The sequence below is a fragment of the Phyllobates terribilis genome, unplaced genomic scaffold, assembly GCF_046119375.1.
Source record: "Phyllobates terribilis strain yellow unplaced genomic scaffold, ASM4611937v1 Scaffold_4__5_contigs__length_816908805, whole genome shotgun sequence".
Classification (NCBI taxonomy): Eukaryota; Metazoa; Chordata; class Amphibia; order Anura; family Dendrobatidae; genus Phyllobates; species Phyllobates terribilis.
In genome coordinates this window covers 108,541,914-108,556,711 of record NW_027362764.1, presented here as the reverse complement: position 1 = coordinate 108,556,711, position 14,798 = coordinate 108,541,914, and the positions used below count along the sequence as shown (strand labels likewise).

Sequence of the window (14,798 nt, the reverse complement as noted above, 5' to 3'; positions counted from 1 at the left end):
GCATTGATATTGTCTTTCTTTCCACTGTAACCTCCACCTCTCTTCCAAGGGGCATTAAAACAGTCTTGTTAAGCTACTGTGACCTCCACGTCTCTTCCAAGGGGCATTAAAATGGTATTGTTAAGCTACTGTGACCTCCATGTCTCTTCCAAGGGGCATTAAAACTGTCTTGTTAAGCTACTGTGACCTCTACGTCTCTTCCAAGGGGCATTGATATTGTCTTTTTATTCCACTGTAACCTCCACTACTCTTCCAAGGGGCATTAAAACCGTCTTGTTAAACCACTCTGAACTCCACGTCTCTTCCAAGGGTCATTAAAACCGTCTTGTTAAACCACTCTGAACTACACAGCTCTTCCAAGGGGCATTGAAATGTTGTTTTTAATTACCTCTAACCTCCACGACTCTTCCATTCACTGCTTAGGCCAACAGTGTACAGTAGACCCAGTTGCTATAAATGGAAAAAACAGTTTAGTTAAGGCCCTCTGACCTCCATGTCACTTCCAAGGGGCATTGGAGTGCCTCGAAATTTTTGGTAGGCATTGCACTCACCGTATGCCCTATAACTGTGTAGCTGTGACGCTCACAGCCCTCCCAGGGAAGATGGGGATACTCGGAGCCGGGTCAGATGTTGGGGGTTGCAGTCATGGCCTGGACCCTGTCCGTGCCCAGGGCCGTCACATAAAAGTATTGGGCTATCAGGGTTGAGTGGTATCGACTACGCCACCTACGGTTTCCGGTGATGAGCACCAGCGCTGCTTCAGTCCACGGAGGCCGATGTTACAGGCAGCTGAGATGGGACTGCTCCCCGCAGGTGGAGCAGGCCTCAGGGCAGTGTGAGGAAGAATGGTGGGTGCAGTGCCGCGCAGGAAATAACAGGCTGAAGCGGGGTGTGAAGTCATCCAGGGTTTTTACTCACAATCAGATGAACTTTAGCCGCAAAGCTTCCCTCTGCTCCTCGCGGCGTACTGCGGCCACCAGGAAGGGGGTCCAGCACTTTCCAGGTTGATCAGGAGCACCTGTCGAGACCCCTCTGGTGTGTGTTCCTCTCCTTGATGAGTTCTCCCACTAAGTCTTCTCCTGACTGTATATGTGTGGTTAGAACTAGGTGTAAGGCCGGGTCCCTCTGGATAAAGCGCAGGTAGAGAGATACAGGTGGCGTATGCCGCTCTGTCCATATCCATTCTGGTATCCACTAAGCCTCCAGGATTTTCTGACTGAGACGTGAAGTAACAAAATCAGATATCGGGGGTCGTCACCCCTCTTGCAGCAGGAGTCCCTCTGACTAGGCCAGAATAAAGAGTACAGGTGGCGTATGCCACTCCGTCTGTCACCTCCTGGGATCCTTTTGCCTATGGAGCTTTTCTCCTCCACTCCCCTCCAGGCCTTCTTAGGTAGGGACCTTGACCGGATAGAGACAGGGGTTAACTCTAACCCCCTCCTCGTCTCAAGGCCAGAGAACGAGGACCGTGTATCTTCAGTAAGCTGCAGGTTCTAACAGAAAGCCACGTTCAGTGATGAAGATCACAATCAAAGACCTTGAACCTAAGATGGCCGTAGATTAAATATCTACATGGTTCCCCCTATCTTTGTTTTTCCCCATCTCCTCTATCCCGGGCCGGGGCAGCACCCTGGTGCATATAGGCCCCCTACAGGACAGGAGTGGTGTAGTGTTGAATGGTGAAGTGGTGTCCTGAGAGATGCTCCATCCATACCTGGAAGAGGAGATACCACACCTCAAACTGAGGTGCAGTACCCCTGTGGCGACTGAACCCTCAGGGGCACCACATAGCCGAAAAGCTCCTTTTGGTGTAGAAACATATCCTACAAGACATGTGTGGTTGACTGGCCTGATATTGATGTGGATGGTCCCTGTTCCTCCTGCTCTTTCTCCTTTGCAACCACCTCATCCATCATTCATCACCTGAAGCTTTGTTTTAACGGGAGTCATAGAACTGGAATAGTAGCAGGAAAACATCCAGCAATGCTCGGAGGAGGTAGGATATGCGCCAAAACGCTGACCACCTCAGGCCTAGCCGCTACTACATAAATGCGCTTGCATTCCAACGAGCAGAAAGCTAAGGAGATGGATGGCCTCATGATCATGAATAATTTACTCGTTGTGTACGAGGCCGACCACTGCTGCTGTCTACCTTCTGAACTTTGTGTTGAAGTCTGATTGACCCAGGACCCGCAATCCTCTATGTCCGGAGGACGTGTTGCATCCCAGTGTCCAACTGTGTCCCGACTTCCACAATATTAACCCAGTGTGAAGGCGTCAGTGAGATGGACCATCCCTGGCCACATTCACTTGTCCACGTGTTTGTGGTTAGGCTGTCCTTCCCACTAAATGCACTGTGGAGGGAACAGGTAATGTTTTGGAATGCGCGCTTGTGTATAAGGTGCACCGGGACAAATAGGGGAGGCTGGGGACCGTTTATGGACACCCTGCCGCCCCCAGGCGGCTGGGGACCGTGTGTGGACACCCGGCTGCTGGGCGGCTGGAGACTGAGTATGGATACCAGGCCGCCGACGCAGACATGACGTGGTGGTCAGATTCTGCCTCCACATGCCTAAAAGGCCCAATTTCAAGTGCAAGCAAGCTAGCAGTATGGTATTGCAGCCTGGGGGTGGGTGGGTGGCAGGCTGCATACTTGTGCTTACATTGCAAGGAATGAGGGAGGTACAATTGAACACTGTCCTGGGACAAGGACTTGCATCTTCTGATGCGGCAAGGATCACTTCTGATCTGCACACTTTTAGGCAGTGACCTGGGTGTCAGAGATGCTTCCAGGGATCTTCCCCATTCTGTTCCCATGTCTTTTCAGCACTGTATGCATGTGTCACACAGCACATGGCCAGATAAGGTTGTAAAATGTTAAAATGACATTTCCCGGTGAATGTATTTGTCACGGTTGAAAGCAATACAAAAGTGCAAAAACGCATAAAAAATGCTACTTGTGAACATAGCCCAAGGTGTGGAGGAGTATTTTTGTTTTTGGTTATTTATTTTACCTTATACACAAGTCTTTACCCTGGAAAGGATGTTCCTTAACATATTTCACAGGAAAGCAGTTTCTGTTTCGTTTTTGAACGTTTTATTGTGAGCCCGTAAAAGTGGCTTAATACCTCTGACCACGTTGTTGACAGCAGTGACCTGGGGGTCAGAAATGCTTCCTGGAGCGATCCCCATGCTGTCCCCATGTCATTTGAGCACTGTCACTATCGTTTTGGGCACTTTTTAGGCTTTCTACAGACTGCCGGGGGTGCCGCCACAAAAATGCTCGGGTTTCCCATAGACTAACATTGGGCTCGTTGTTCAAGTCGAGCACCCGAATATCACGAAAATGATCTTGCTGCGGAATGCACGGTTCTTCTAATTGAACATGGAAGGAAGTGCTGTTTGAGAAACTCAACATACATTATGGAGTTCATCTTTACCCCTTCAGGGATCCTAAAAGGGCCGACAATCTCTCTCCCCATGATTCCAGCCCAAAACATTACTCCACCTCCTCCTTGTTAGCGCCGTAGCCGTGTTTGCATGGGGTGTCCATCAACCAGCCATCCTCCACTCCATCCATCTGGACCATCGAGATCATTTCATGCATGATAATGCCCCGTCTCATGCTGCACATAACACATCTGCATCTCTGGCTGCTATGGGCATAAAAGGGGACAAACTTATGGTGTGGCACCCATGCTTCCCTGACCTCAACCCCATTGAGAACCTCTGGAGCATCATCAAAAGGAGTGTCTATGATGCAGGGTGGATTTGATTTAAATCTAACTGATTTAAATCACGATTTAAATCACGATTTAAATCACTAGTCAGTAAGGCTTGATTTAAATCAGTGATTTAAATCAAAGTTTCTACCTAAACTAGTTCTTGCTACTTTAACATGCAAGTAGATGAAGATTTTTAGAATCACTTTTTATATTACTTTTTTCTCCCCAGTTTAATGGGTTAATCATTCATATTTGGACACCACTGTTCTGTTGTACTTAGGAAGGAGAAAAATAATCCTGACCTTAATAACAATTTAAATAGATTTATTCAACTGAAACAATAACAACATTACAGCATAAGTTATTTGCTTAAACAAACATCCATGTTTGTTAACTAATTTGGCTAAACAAAATATATATATATTTTAAGAAACTTAGACTGTCAGCCCAGCCGACACATGAAAAACTTAAATACTACTGTCCCTGCTGTCCTCTGTAGCTCACTCGTCGTCATCTTCATCATCATCTTCTTCTTTGTTCCTATTCATAATCTGGAAAATAAAAACAAGCTTTCCGGCTTTATTGGGTCCCAACCGATTTCTCAATTTAGAATGAATGTGTCCAAAGGAAGAGAATATTCTTTCAACGCCTGCAGAAGAAGCTACTGCTGTTAAAAGTGAAATCATTACTTGAACAGTCTCTAAATCCAAGCGCTTAAGTGACTTCCACCAGTTTACTGGTGTGACCTTCCTTAAAATATCTTCAGCAAACATATATTTCTTGAATGGTTCCCCCTTAGCTCTGAAGTTTATTATAGTTGGCATTAAAGGTGGATGATTGCTGGATACCCATGTCATAGCTAACTCCTCTTCCTCAGCACTTAGGTTTTGACCCTGATATTGGATATTGACAATATTTGCCAAAAAATGAGCTGGAGTCAGTGCTTGTCCCATTCGTTTGTTTACTGCTTGTAATTTAATTCTGTCCATGTGTAGTTCTGTTTTTAAGTGTTCACTCAGTTCCTTCCAAATTTCAACAGCATCCGCAATAAAACAGCTATTTTTCTGTATTTTGTTTAAAGCTTGAGAGATGGGTTTCAGGAAGCTCAGCATATGTTCAACATTTCTCTTAAGCCCAATGTTGAGGATTTTGGCCGTTACAGTGCCATCTATTTTATCTCGATTTTCTTCACAAAGTGTCATCAGAATAGGCCAGTTTTTGATATACTGCTCAAAACAGTCCACCACAGAGTTCCATCTAACATCTTGTGGGAGCGTTAGCTTGGTTCCACCCATCCTTTTCAGAGCTGCTGCAGCAAAATGATTATTACGGAAGTATTTAGCAATTTCAACAACATTAGCCTTTATTTCTGGAACACTTAAGTCTTTGGCTAAGAGGTGCAGCAAATGAGCACTGCAACCATATGTTATTAGCAGCTTTGTATTCCCTCCCTGCTCTTCTAAATTTCTTCTCATCTTGGATACGTTTGCAGCATTGTCAGTGATCAAACTGCGTACTAGACATTTGAATTTTTGTTCACATGTTGTTATAGCTTTTACTGCCACTTCTTGTAAGTATTCTGCTGTGTGTGCATTTCCTGACGTATCAGTTGTTTGTGCAAGGAAGACTTTACCTTCTTCTGTTGTTATACAAGCACATACAATAGAATCATTGTGGACATTACTCTACCCATCAATACTTAGGTTAACAATTTTACCCTCCAGAGCTGTTGCACATTGCTCCATTTCTCTGTCATACACTTGATCCAGCAGTTTCCCTGCAACATCAGCTCTGCTGGGTGGACTGTATCCTGGTCTCAGTGACTGAACCATATTAATGAAATGTGGGTTCTCAGTCAGACGGAAAGAAGAGTTCGTTGCATAAATAAACTGGGCAATTTTTTCATCAATCAACTCTTTTTCTAATCTGCTAATTCTTATCACAAACCTATCTATGGTGGTTCCAGGAGGTAAAGTTTTTTTCTTCCTTTTGGGTGATGGTGATATGTGGCTGTGGGTGTCTGATGATGATGCTGCTGCTAATGAAGCACTATCCCGGATGGATAACTCTGAAACTGTAGAACAGGATGATGGTGATCTTGGAGGTGGATAGTTTCCAGAATCCATGAATTCCCCTAAACAAAAAAAGTCAATGCTGTTATTTTATTGTTTATACAATTTCTGCTTATTGTACACAACACATCACTGCCCCTGCCCCAAAAGGAATATTTGTTTTTCTTCATAACTGTACCAAATGACAGTAACATGCAGTAATAAGAAGAAATATAATTTTTCTCACACATGACAGTTCAGTCTTTAGAAATAGGATTCAATAAAAATGTTTACCAACAGATCCTGCCTGTTCAGAAGTGTTTCTTTGGTCATCTTCATCACCGCACTTCTCATGATGTTGCCTCATTCGCGCCACCAGGCCTTGCATCTCTTTGTTGCATCGTTTGCATTTTGCACGCATGCCTGCCTTACCGATAGGAGAAGGAGCTTCATTAAAATATTCCCAAACTGGGTCTCTTTTACGGCCTGCTGCCATTATAAGGAAAGAATGTAATAAACACAAACAGATCCAGACTTGTCTGTCTGTGGCTATGCTGCAGTATTGTGCTCAAAGTTTCACTTTCATTTTCTTGTCTGCTTGCCCTTCCTCCTCCTCACACTTAGATTCCCACTCCAAACAATCAGAAACATATTGTCTAACTTCTTGGACTTGGCACTGAAGGGGTTGATTCTGTATTCATAGGTTTGTAGAACAATAGGATTAAGGTCTGTCGAGATCACTCACTATGATTTATAGGAGGATCGATATTTCTTGGGGAGAGACAAGGCGAACCTCAAATATGGCGGGCAACCAGAAAGTAGACACAGACACAATGCTGTATGTTTCAATCTCGAGAGAGCCCCAGGAGCGTCCGTCCAACAGGATGCTGTCCCATTTTTTATATAGTAAAATATAGGGTTTGTACAGACATGCGTAAAAGGCTTCTTCTGTTATACATTAGTGAAATTGCTACACGTACGCACATTATATACCAAGAACATCTGGATCTTTAGCTGAAATATGTGAGCATGATAATGCCATATGAGGCATTGTAAGCATCGAGTCTTTTATTAACTAATTCTAATCCTCTCATTCCCCCCTTTGACATCTTCATCCATCGAGCAAGTAAGCAAAAGGCTGTGTCCTCTGGTTGTGGCTGATAGCAGGACGTTCCCTAGGTACTATCTCAGACCGACGAGTTGCCTGAGGGAGAACAGGTATCTTCTTTTACCATCTCCATCCCCCGGGTACTTATCCCGCGTCCACTCTCAGAAGAGCCCTTCCCATCCAGATGTGATGGTGAGATGTCAACCTCGGAAACAGAGAGAGAAAAAAAGTTTATTTATAATATAGTTTATCGTTGAACTTACGCATTGTCTTTCTCATGTGCCTGTATGTACATATGTTAACACAGGTGAGGATAACTATAAGGATCACTAGTATCACTATCGGATAACAAAATGCCAAAAGTATCTGTTTTCCTGTAGGTGACCACCCTAAAAAGATATCATACCAATGGTGTTCAGTTTCAGATTTTATGGCCGAAGCTAAAGATATCAATTTTCCTTTTTCTATATATGCAGTAAGCAAGCTTGTTTGTAATGTATGATTATATATTTGAACATGTTTGCGTACATGTTCAGAATCCTTTAAAAGACCCTGTAGTGGGGTAAGATCAAAAGTATGCCCTGTTACTTCTTGGAATGCACTTAAATTCAACTGGTACCCTATCTGCAATACAACATCTGGCTCGAATAAAAATGTTTCATTCTTCCAGTCCAACACATGTAAGTCCTTGATACATCCTGCAAAGGGAGCAGTCCTACCTAGTGGACGCAAAGTGTCATCATTATTGGTGATAAGGCACACATGTTGTGTTCCTATTTCTATAAACCTGTTACCTACAGTAACTGGAGTCCTCAGTAATTTGCACATATTTGAGGTATGTTGTAATAAACAAGGTTCATACTGCTGCGTACCTTCTCCACAGACCAGTCCTTTATTCGTATGAGTACACAAGGACAAGTCATGTGTTTGGTTCATGGAATCAATATATTTACCATAGATTTGAGGATACCAGAATTCAGCTTGACCTTCAATTTTGTCTACCACCACCGGGAGCACAAAGATTTTACACATTATTTTCGTTTTGTTCGGCTTTAGGTGGTAAACCTCAAAGTTTCCTACACAGTATTTCTCTGTGCATTCTACAGCAGTTCCTGTAGTAGTAAACCAGACATCACTGGTACCTAGGTCGAAATACTTCTCCCATACTTTATAGTTTCCTGTCATCAGCTGAGTTTGGGCCTTGGTTTTTTGAATATGGTAATACAGCATATCAAATCCACATTGAGTTTGGTTTAATACATAACTCATATTTTCCTACAATGCTAAACTTTCCAGTATACTTCTATTAAACATATCATTCAAGTGATCTTCTATTTTTAACGGGATTTCATGCATAGATATACTGGTGGGTAGCCATCTTCCCGTAATTTTAACGGCTTCTGAAAGATCAGATCCTGCTCTACTTTGACACAATCATATAGTGGCTGCATGTTTTCACTGGCATGTATAACCCATTGTCTGCAATGAGAAATAATGCCTAAAAATGCCCTCAGCTGCTTATGGGTGGTAGGCGGATTCATGTGAATAATCGCCTGTATTCTTGTTGCAGTGAGATGCCGTTTTCCTTGTGAAATACAATGGCCTAGAAATACAATGGTAAGCTGGCAGACTTGAAGTTTGGCCTTATTTACCTTGCAGCCATTCTGTGCTACATATGAAAGAAGGGAAAGGGTACTTCCCGTGGATACCTGTTCCGTTGGTGCGCACAAAAGTAAGTCGTCCACATACTGGAGGAGGACAACATCTTCTGGTGGTGGCCAGCCGGCTAATACTGAACTCAATGCCTGCGTATAAAGTGTCGGTGAATGCTGCATGCCTTGTGGTAGTCGGGTCCATGCAAATTGTTTACCTTTAAAGGTAAATGCAAACAAATGCCAACTGTCTGGGTGTAGTGGTACTGAAAAGAAGGCATTGGACAAATCTATAACTGTGAAAAATTTTGCTGAGCTAGGGATTTGGGCCAATAAAGTATGTGGATTTGGAACAACTGGAGTGAGTGGTTTCAAAATTTTATTGATTTCCCTTAAATCATGTACCATACGATATTTCACAATTTGTCCTGGTTCTGTTTTTTTCTTGACAGGGTACAATGGTGTATTAGCTTGAGATTTGATTTCTGTAAGGGCTCCATTAGCCACAAATTCAGTGATCTGGGATTGTATGGCCAACTCCTGCTGTGCACTGACTGGGTATTGTCTTAGTTGTGGTAAGACTGTTCCTGGAATAATTTCAATTTTTACCGGTGCAACTGGCAACAATCCTATATCAGTGTTACTCATTGCCCACAGGTGGGAGGGCAGTGTGGACAAATCAATTTTGAGACTCATTTGTTCGTTATCCAGGTCAACTTCCATAGCCTGGATCTGCATACATGCTTCCAGAATCTCATCACTGTCAGGGATGGTAAGGATTACTTGACCATCCTCAGTGAATTGAATGTTAGCGTGAATCTCATGGAGGAGATCTGCACCTAAAAGGCAGGTAGGAGCATGTTTGACGAACAAAAACTTGCTTACAAACATTTTTGGTCCGATTTTGACTGATAATGGATTACTGATAGGGATAATGGCCGCCTGCCCATCAAACCCAGAGGCCATAGTTGCATAGTCAGACAATTGTGTGCCTGGATCAGTGAGTGCCTTTTTGTTAATCACTGATGCAGTAGCTCCAGTGTCTACAAGAAAGGGGACATCTTTACCAGCTATTTTAACAGTTACCATTGGTTGTCGGGCATTTAACTGTAACTTAACGGCAGCTAGTCAGTTTGTATCGTCTGGAAATGGTACAGAGGGTGTCTGTCCTTTCTCTACGGCTCTGTCAGCTTTCTTTTTTCTGCATTCTCTCTGAAAATGTCCGGGCTTCTTGCAATAATGGCAGGTAAAAACTTTTCTCCTGGTACCGCCTTCCTGCACTGTAGAGACTTTTACAATTTTCCTTGACTCCTTCAAATCCATTTCCAAACCTTGTGCCTTTTGTCTGAGACCATGAGCATCAGGGGCTGATCTCCATTCAGGGGTACTACTTTTCAATCTGTCTTTCAGAGTGGGTAATAATCCTTCTACAAAGGATTTGGCCAGCAATCTCTGTACCCCTGGGTTATTAACATCAAGACCTTCATCTAGAAAGGATCCCTCTAATTGGTGGTAAAATTCAGTCACTGGTTGGCCGGGTAGTTGTGAAGTGGAAGTCATTGTTCCCCTCTGTCGTTGTTTATCTGTCACAAACTGTTGTAATACGCGTATAAAAGGGACAGCGGACTCTCGGGTACGTACATTGCCTTGGGCTTCGTCATCTGGTCTTACATTGACCATGTGCTGTACTAACTCCTGGTACATGGAAAGGGATAACTTAAGTCTACACAGTTCTTCCCCGTCCAGCCACGTAGCCCTATGCACTACCATTATTTGTCCAATATATGCTGCGGGGTGACTAGTGGGGTCAGGTGCATTCGCTAACAATGCCATACATTCAGCAGGGGACCAGGGGGTGTAACGTTGGGTCTCAATGAGCCTAGTTTGCAGAATGCCTTGTTGGTCTGCTTCTCTAAAAGGCGTTCTGTGTGTCCTGACGGGTGCTAACATCGTATTCTGAATCCGGGGTGCACCACAAGCTAAACAGGTTTCTCTCCACTCGGGGTTTTGCTGACCACAATTCGTACATGTCCAACCTTCTGAACCTCCTACAGGGGGAGGTGCACTTAGCTGGGCCTGTGTTGGGAGTTCTCCTAATTCAGGGTAAAGTTTGTTTGGAGAGAAAGGCACAGCCAATGAGTTAGGATAGGGAGGAGGAGCAGGTATTGGAGGGCAATGTGAGGAGGATTCTGCAGTCTTCGGGTTAACTTTACAACACTTCCAAGTCTGATTTTTTTCCTGATATTCCCATCCCTCCTTTCTTGCCTGGTGGGAAATTTTCACCAGGGCTGTTACCTGATCCTGCCATCCATTATCCCTGGTTTTACCCAACTTACTTTCCTTAATGTCATCCCAAACATCGGGATCTAGCTGCTTCGCTCCCGTTATTCTAAATTCTTTAAGGATCTTTCCCAAATCTTTTGCCGCATCGCTTCCACATCTGTCACGGACTATGTCCTTCACTGTTCTTCCCTGATCCTGTATCTTTGTCTGTTCATTACCCATTCTTCTCTCGTCTGACTTCCTGCCCTAGGTAGCGTGTTGGGTTAGCTTTACTGTGGAGATTTATATAGATCTGACCCACTATACCTCGTTGCCTTCTTCCTAGGGAGCCAAAACGTTAAATGGGGTCTGTGTTCCTACTTTCCTAATGTGCTGCAAATACCTTACGGCTATCGCCCCAGCAAAGAGGAACATTCCAAGCAGACAAAGAACAAAGAACACAACTTCCATTAGCTTTCCCTTCCGTATCTTATCCCAGACTCATGTGGCGTCCTGGGCTCATGCTTTCACAACTCTTATCTGTCACGGAGGTTTATACGAAAAGGGTGTTGATTTAAGCTTAGGCGGTGACCTCCCCGAAAGGACGCAGTCACATGACCCAGTTAGGCAATATCACCACTCTTTGGCGCACACCTAATCCCGTGCAGCTTATTTTACTACTTTCTCATCACACATTCTGTCATACACATACGGTTTCGCCATTCATTTTACTAGCAGCGTAGTTGTTCGCACTTTCTCTAACCCGTTTTCCTACTGGTTCACAAGGACCCGAAATATAGGTACCTGCCTCTACTAGTCCTCCTACTAACACAAACCTGGACACGGCTTCAGACTATGGAGAGCAGATTAAAGAGAATATACAAAAGTTTCTCTTACCTGGCCAGGTTTTATCTGCTGTCCACCGTCTCGACCGTGATCCTGTTTGTTCGTGTCACCGGGTGGGCTTGACAGGATACTCTGACTCAGGTCCCTGTTCGGGCGCCAGGAAAATGTCGAGATCACTCACTATGATTTATAGGAGGATCGATATTTCTTGGGGAGAGACAAGGCGAACCTCAAATATGGCGGGCAACCAGAAAGTAGACACAGACACAATGCTGTATGTTTCAATCTCGAGAGAGCCCCAGGAGCGTCCGTCCAACAGGATGCTGTCCCATTCTTTATATAGTAAAATATAGGGTCTGTACAGACATGCGTAAAAGGCTTCTTCTGTTATACATTAGTGAAATTGCTACACGTACGCACATTATATACCAAGAACATCTGGATCTTTAGCTGAAATATGTGAGCATGATAATGCCATATGAGGCATTGTAAGCATCGAGTCTTTTATTAACTCATTCTAATCCTCTCAGGTCTTTTTCTCAACTCTGTTCATGTTGTAACATTTTTGCCGTGAAGAAGAGGCTGGGACCTCTGCGGAGTCAAATTCAGTTTTGATAACTGCGTAAGTAAAGCGAGCGTCTGTGATAATATAGGAGAGAAACTGCCCACTAATCCTACAGAAACCTCTGGAAGAGCATGGCATTGTGAATGTTACACATATACAGCCTTTATTCTACTGAGTTAAACAACTCAGCTTTATCTCATGATGGAAGAACCTTTGGATGGTAAAATATTTTCCTCAAAAAGCAGTTTATTGAAAAAAATCTGATTTAAATCAAAAAAATTCGATTTAAATCAAAAAAATCCGATTTGTTTGATTTTTTTAAAAAAAACATTGATTTTTATCCACCCTGCTATGATGGCAGGAGGCAGTTCACATCTAAGCAACAGCTCTGGGAGGGTATTCTGTCCTCATGCAAAACAATTGAAGCAGAAACCATCCAAAACCTGACAAATTCAATGGATGAGAGAGTTCAGAAGCTCTTTTCGAACAAGCGGTCCTATGTGCAAATATAACATCACCTAGAATAAAGTTTTGAGTTGAAAACTGTTTGATTTCAGTTTGTAATAACCTGCTAATTGCTTATAATTTCAAAAATGACCATTTTTTTTGTTCTTTATTAAAATGAAAAGGTTGAAAACTCTGCTGTGCATAATAATTTGGAACAAGCATTTTGAGTGCAGTTTGAGTGTTTTATTTTTTTAAAAATATACTGTTATCATAGGCAGTTTGTACAAAAACCTTTCAATTGTACTCTAATAGTTATTTGACTGGAAAATTACAATGACTGCAATTCATATAGGTAATTTGGGAAAATCTGAGAAAATATTATTTGCATAATAATTTGGAACACAGTGGAAAAGTGCCTCATCATCAGGGGTACGCCCGATCATGATCACATCATCAATGTATATGGCGTACCACCTGATGTAAGGCAAAAAAGGATTGTCAAGCGTGTGAATATGAAATAATTCCCACCAAGTTACAATTTGCCAGCATACCATGCACATAAGTTTAATTTATGCATATTACTGAGCAATTATCCTCAGGAGGATTTTCATTCACTAATGAACTTCCTGTTCTTTGTTGGTCTCCATCCTATTTTCTCTTTTGTTTTCAGTCCATATGTACAGTATATATATATATATATGTCTTTTAACCATAGCAATGTAACCTATGATTAAGAACCCCTGTTTGGTTCCAAACGCGTAACGTCTGTGACGAGTCCCCAAGGCAGTGGGGTACTCGGTGTCCGGGCCTATGGATGCTGAGGGGGGATATGTCACAGTGGCTGGCCCGGTCCGTGGCCCAGGGCTGTCAACAAAAAGGGGAAAAGTTTATAAGGGATTAGTAGTTTGATCGTGACGCCACTTGTGGTTTCTGGTAATTTGTACCAGCGCTGCTGCAGACCTCTGAGGCAGTTGATAGGGCAGCTAGGGTGGAACAGCTCCCCACAGGTGGAGCGGGCCTCAGGGCAGTGTAGAGTTTGATGGTGGGTGGTGATGCTGGGGCTTGTAATGCACTCGGGATGGCGCAGCTGAAATAACTGACGGAGGCAGTGCAGTGCAATCATCCGAGTTTTACTCACAGTTCTTGTTCAAGGTTCTCAGGTACACTGTACGGGTGTCCGCCTCCGCGTCGCACTGCGTCCACCAGAACAGGGGTTCAGCTCTACCTCAGATATGTCAGGAGTGCTTGACGGAACCCCACTTTCTTTATGTTCCTAACTAGACCGACTTCTCACGCTGGGTCTTCTCCCTCCTGCCCTGCGCTTCCCCACATTCAGTCCAGATCGGGTGCTCTGAAGTCCCTCTGGGCAACCTGGAGTTCCCGGACCTACTTGACCTTCACGGTGACTAGGATGAGACTGTGGCAACTGCACCATGGGAGTGCAGAAGCCTCCGTTTTTTCCAGCCGAGACCTGGAGTAACACCGCTGGTCCAGGGACCGGTCCCCTTCTTGCGGCCTGATCCCTCTTACACCTGGCAGATTCGGGGCGTACGGGTGCCGTCCTGCACTCACCTTACCTCCTGGGATCCCTTCTATAGAACGGAGCCTTTCTCCTCTGCTCCCCTCCTGGACCTCTATCACTAGGCCCCACTTGTGGAGCAGAGCTCCTGAAGAGACTCTGCTCCCCTCCTTACTGCTCACTCACTTCTCTGTCTTGCCTGCCACCCTAAGATGGCTTCCCTTTATATACCTCCTATTATTGTGCTCCCCTACTCTACATCCTCCACCCACACCCACTACTGGTTCCCCCTACCTTTGGTTCCCCCCACTCCAGCCAGGGACAGGGCTCAGCAGGAAACACATTGAATCTTGCCCTTCCAGCCGGCCTGGAGCAGTGTAGTGTTGAATGTGGTTGTTGGGGTTCCGGGCAGCACTTCCTCCTTACCTGAGAGAAGGAGACACCACACCTCTGGGTGAGGTGCAGTACCTCTGTGGCGACTGAACCCTCAGGGGCGCCACATCTGCCTTACATATGGCGCTTTTTTAATGGAACTAATAAAATGGACGTTTTAACTTTACATTTCTTGTGATGGATACGGAGAAGGTGCTGGAGTTTTTCTAATTTACTTCCTACTGCCTCTC

The 14,798-nt window shown here is 44.2% G+C and overlaps 1 protein-coding gene across 1 annotated transcript; it reads right to left on the bottom strand.

Moving 5' to 3' along the window:
- Positions 1-4,032: 4,032 nt before the first annotated feature.
- Positions 4,033-6,270, bottom strand: LOC141264230 (uncharacterized). Its single transcript, XM_073676525.1, has 2 exons — positions 6,071-6,270; positions 4,033-5,859 (listed from the first exon to the last, which is right to left on the bottom strand). Exon 2 carries the CDS (start codon positions 5,198-5,200, stop codon positions 4,226-4,228), a length of 975 nt encoding a protein of 324 aa, XP_073532626.1. The 5' UTR covers positions 5,201-5,859; positions 6,071-6,270; the 3' UTR covers positions 4,033-4,225.
- Positions 6,271-14,798: the final 8,528 nt, after the last annotated feature.

Bases quoted from the DNA above. Each gene is read 5' to 3' on its own strand.
- LOC141264230 (XM_073676525.1), bottom strand. From the start codon at position 5,200: ATGAGAAGAAATTTAGAAGAGCAGGGAGGGAATACAAAGCTGCTAATA.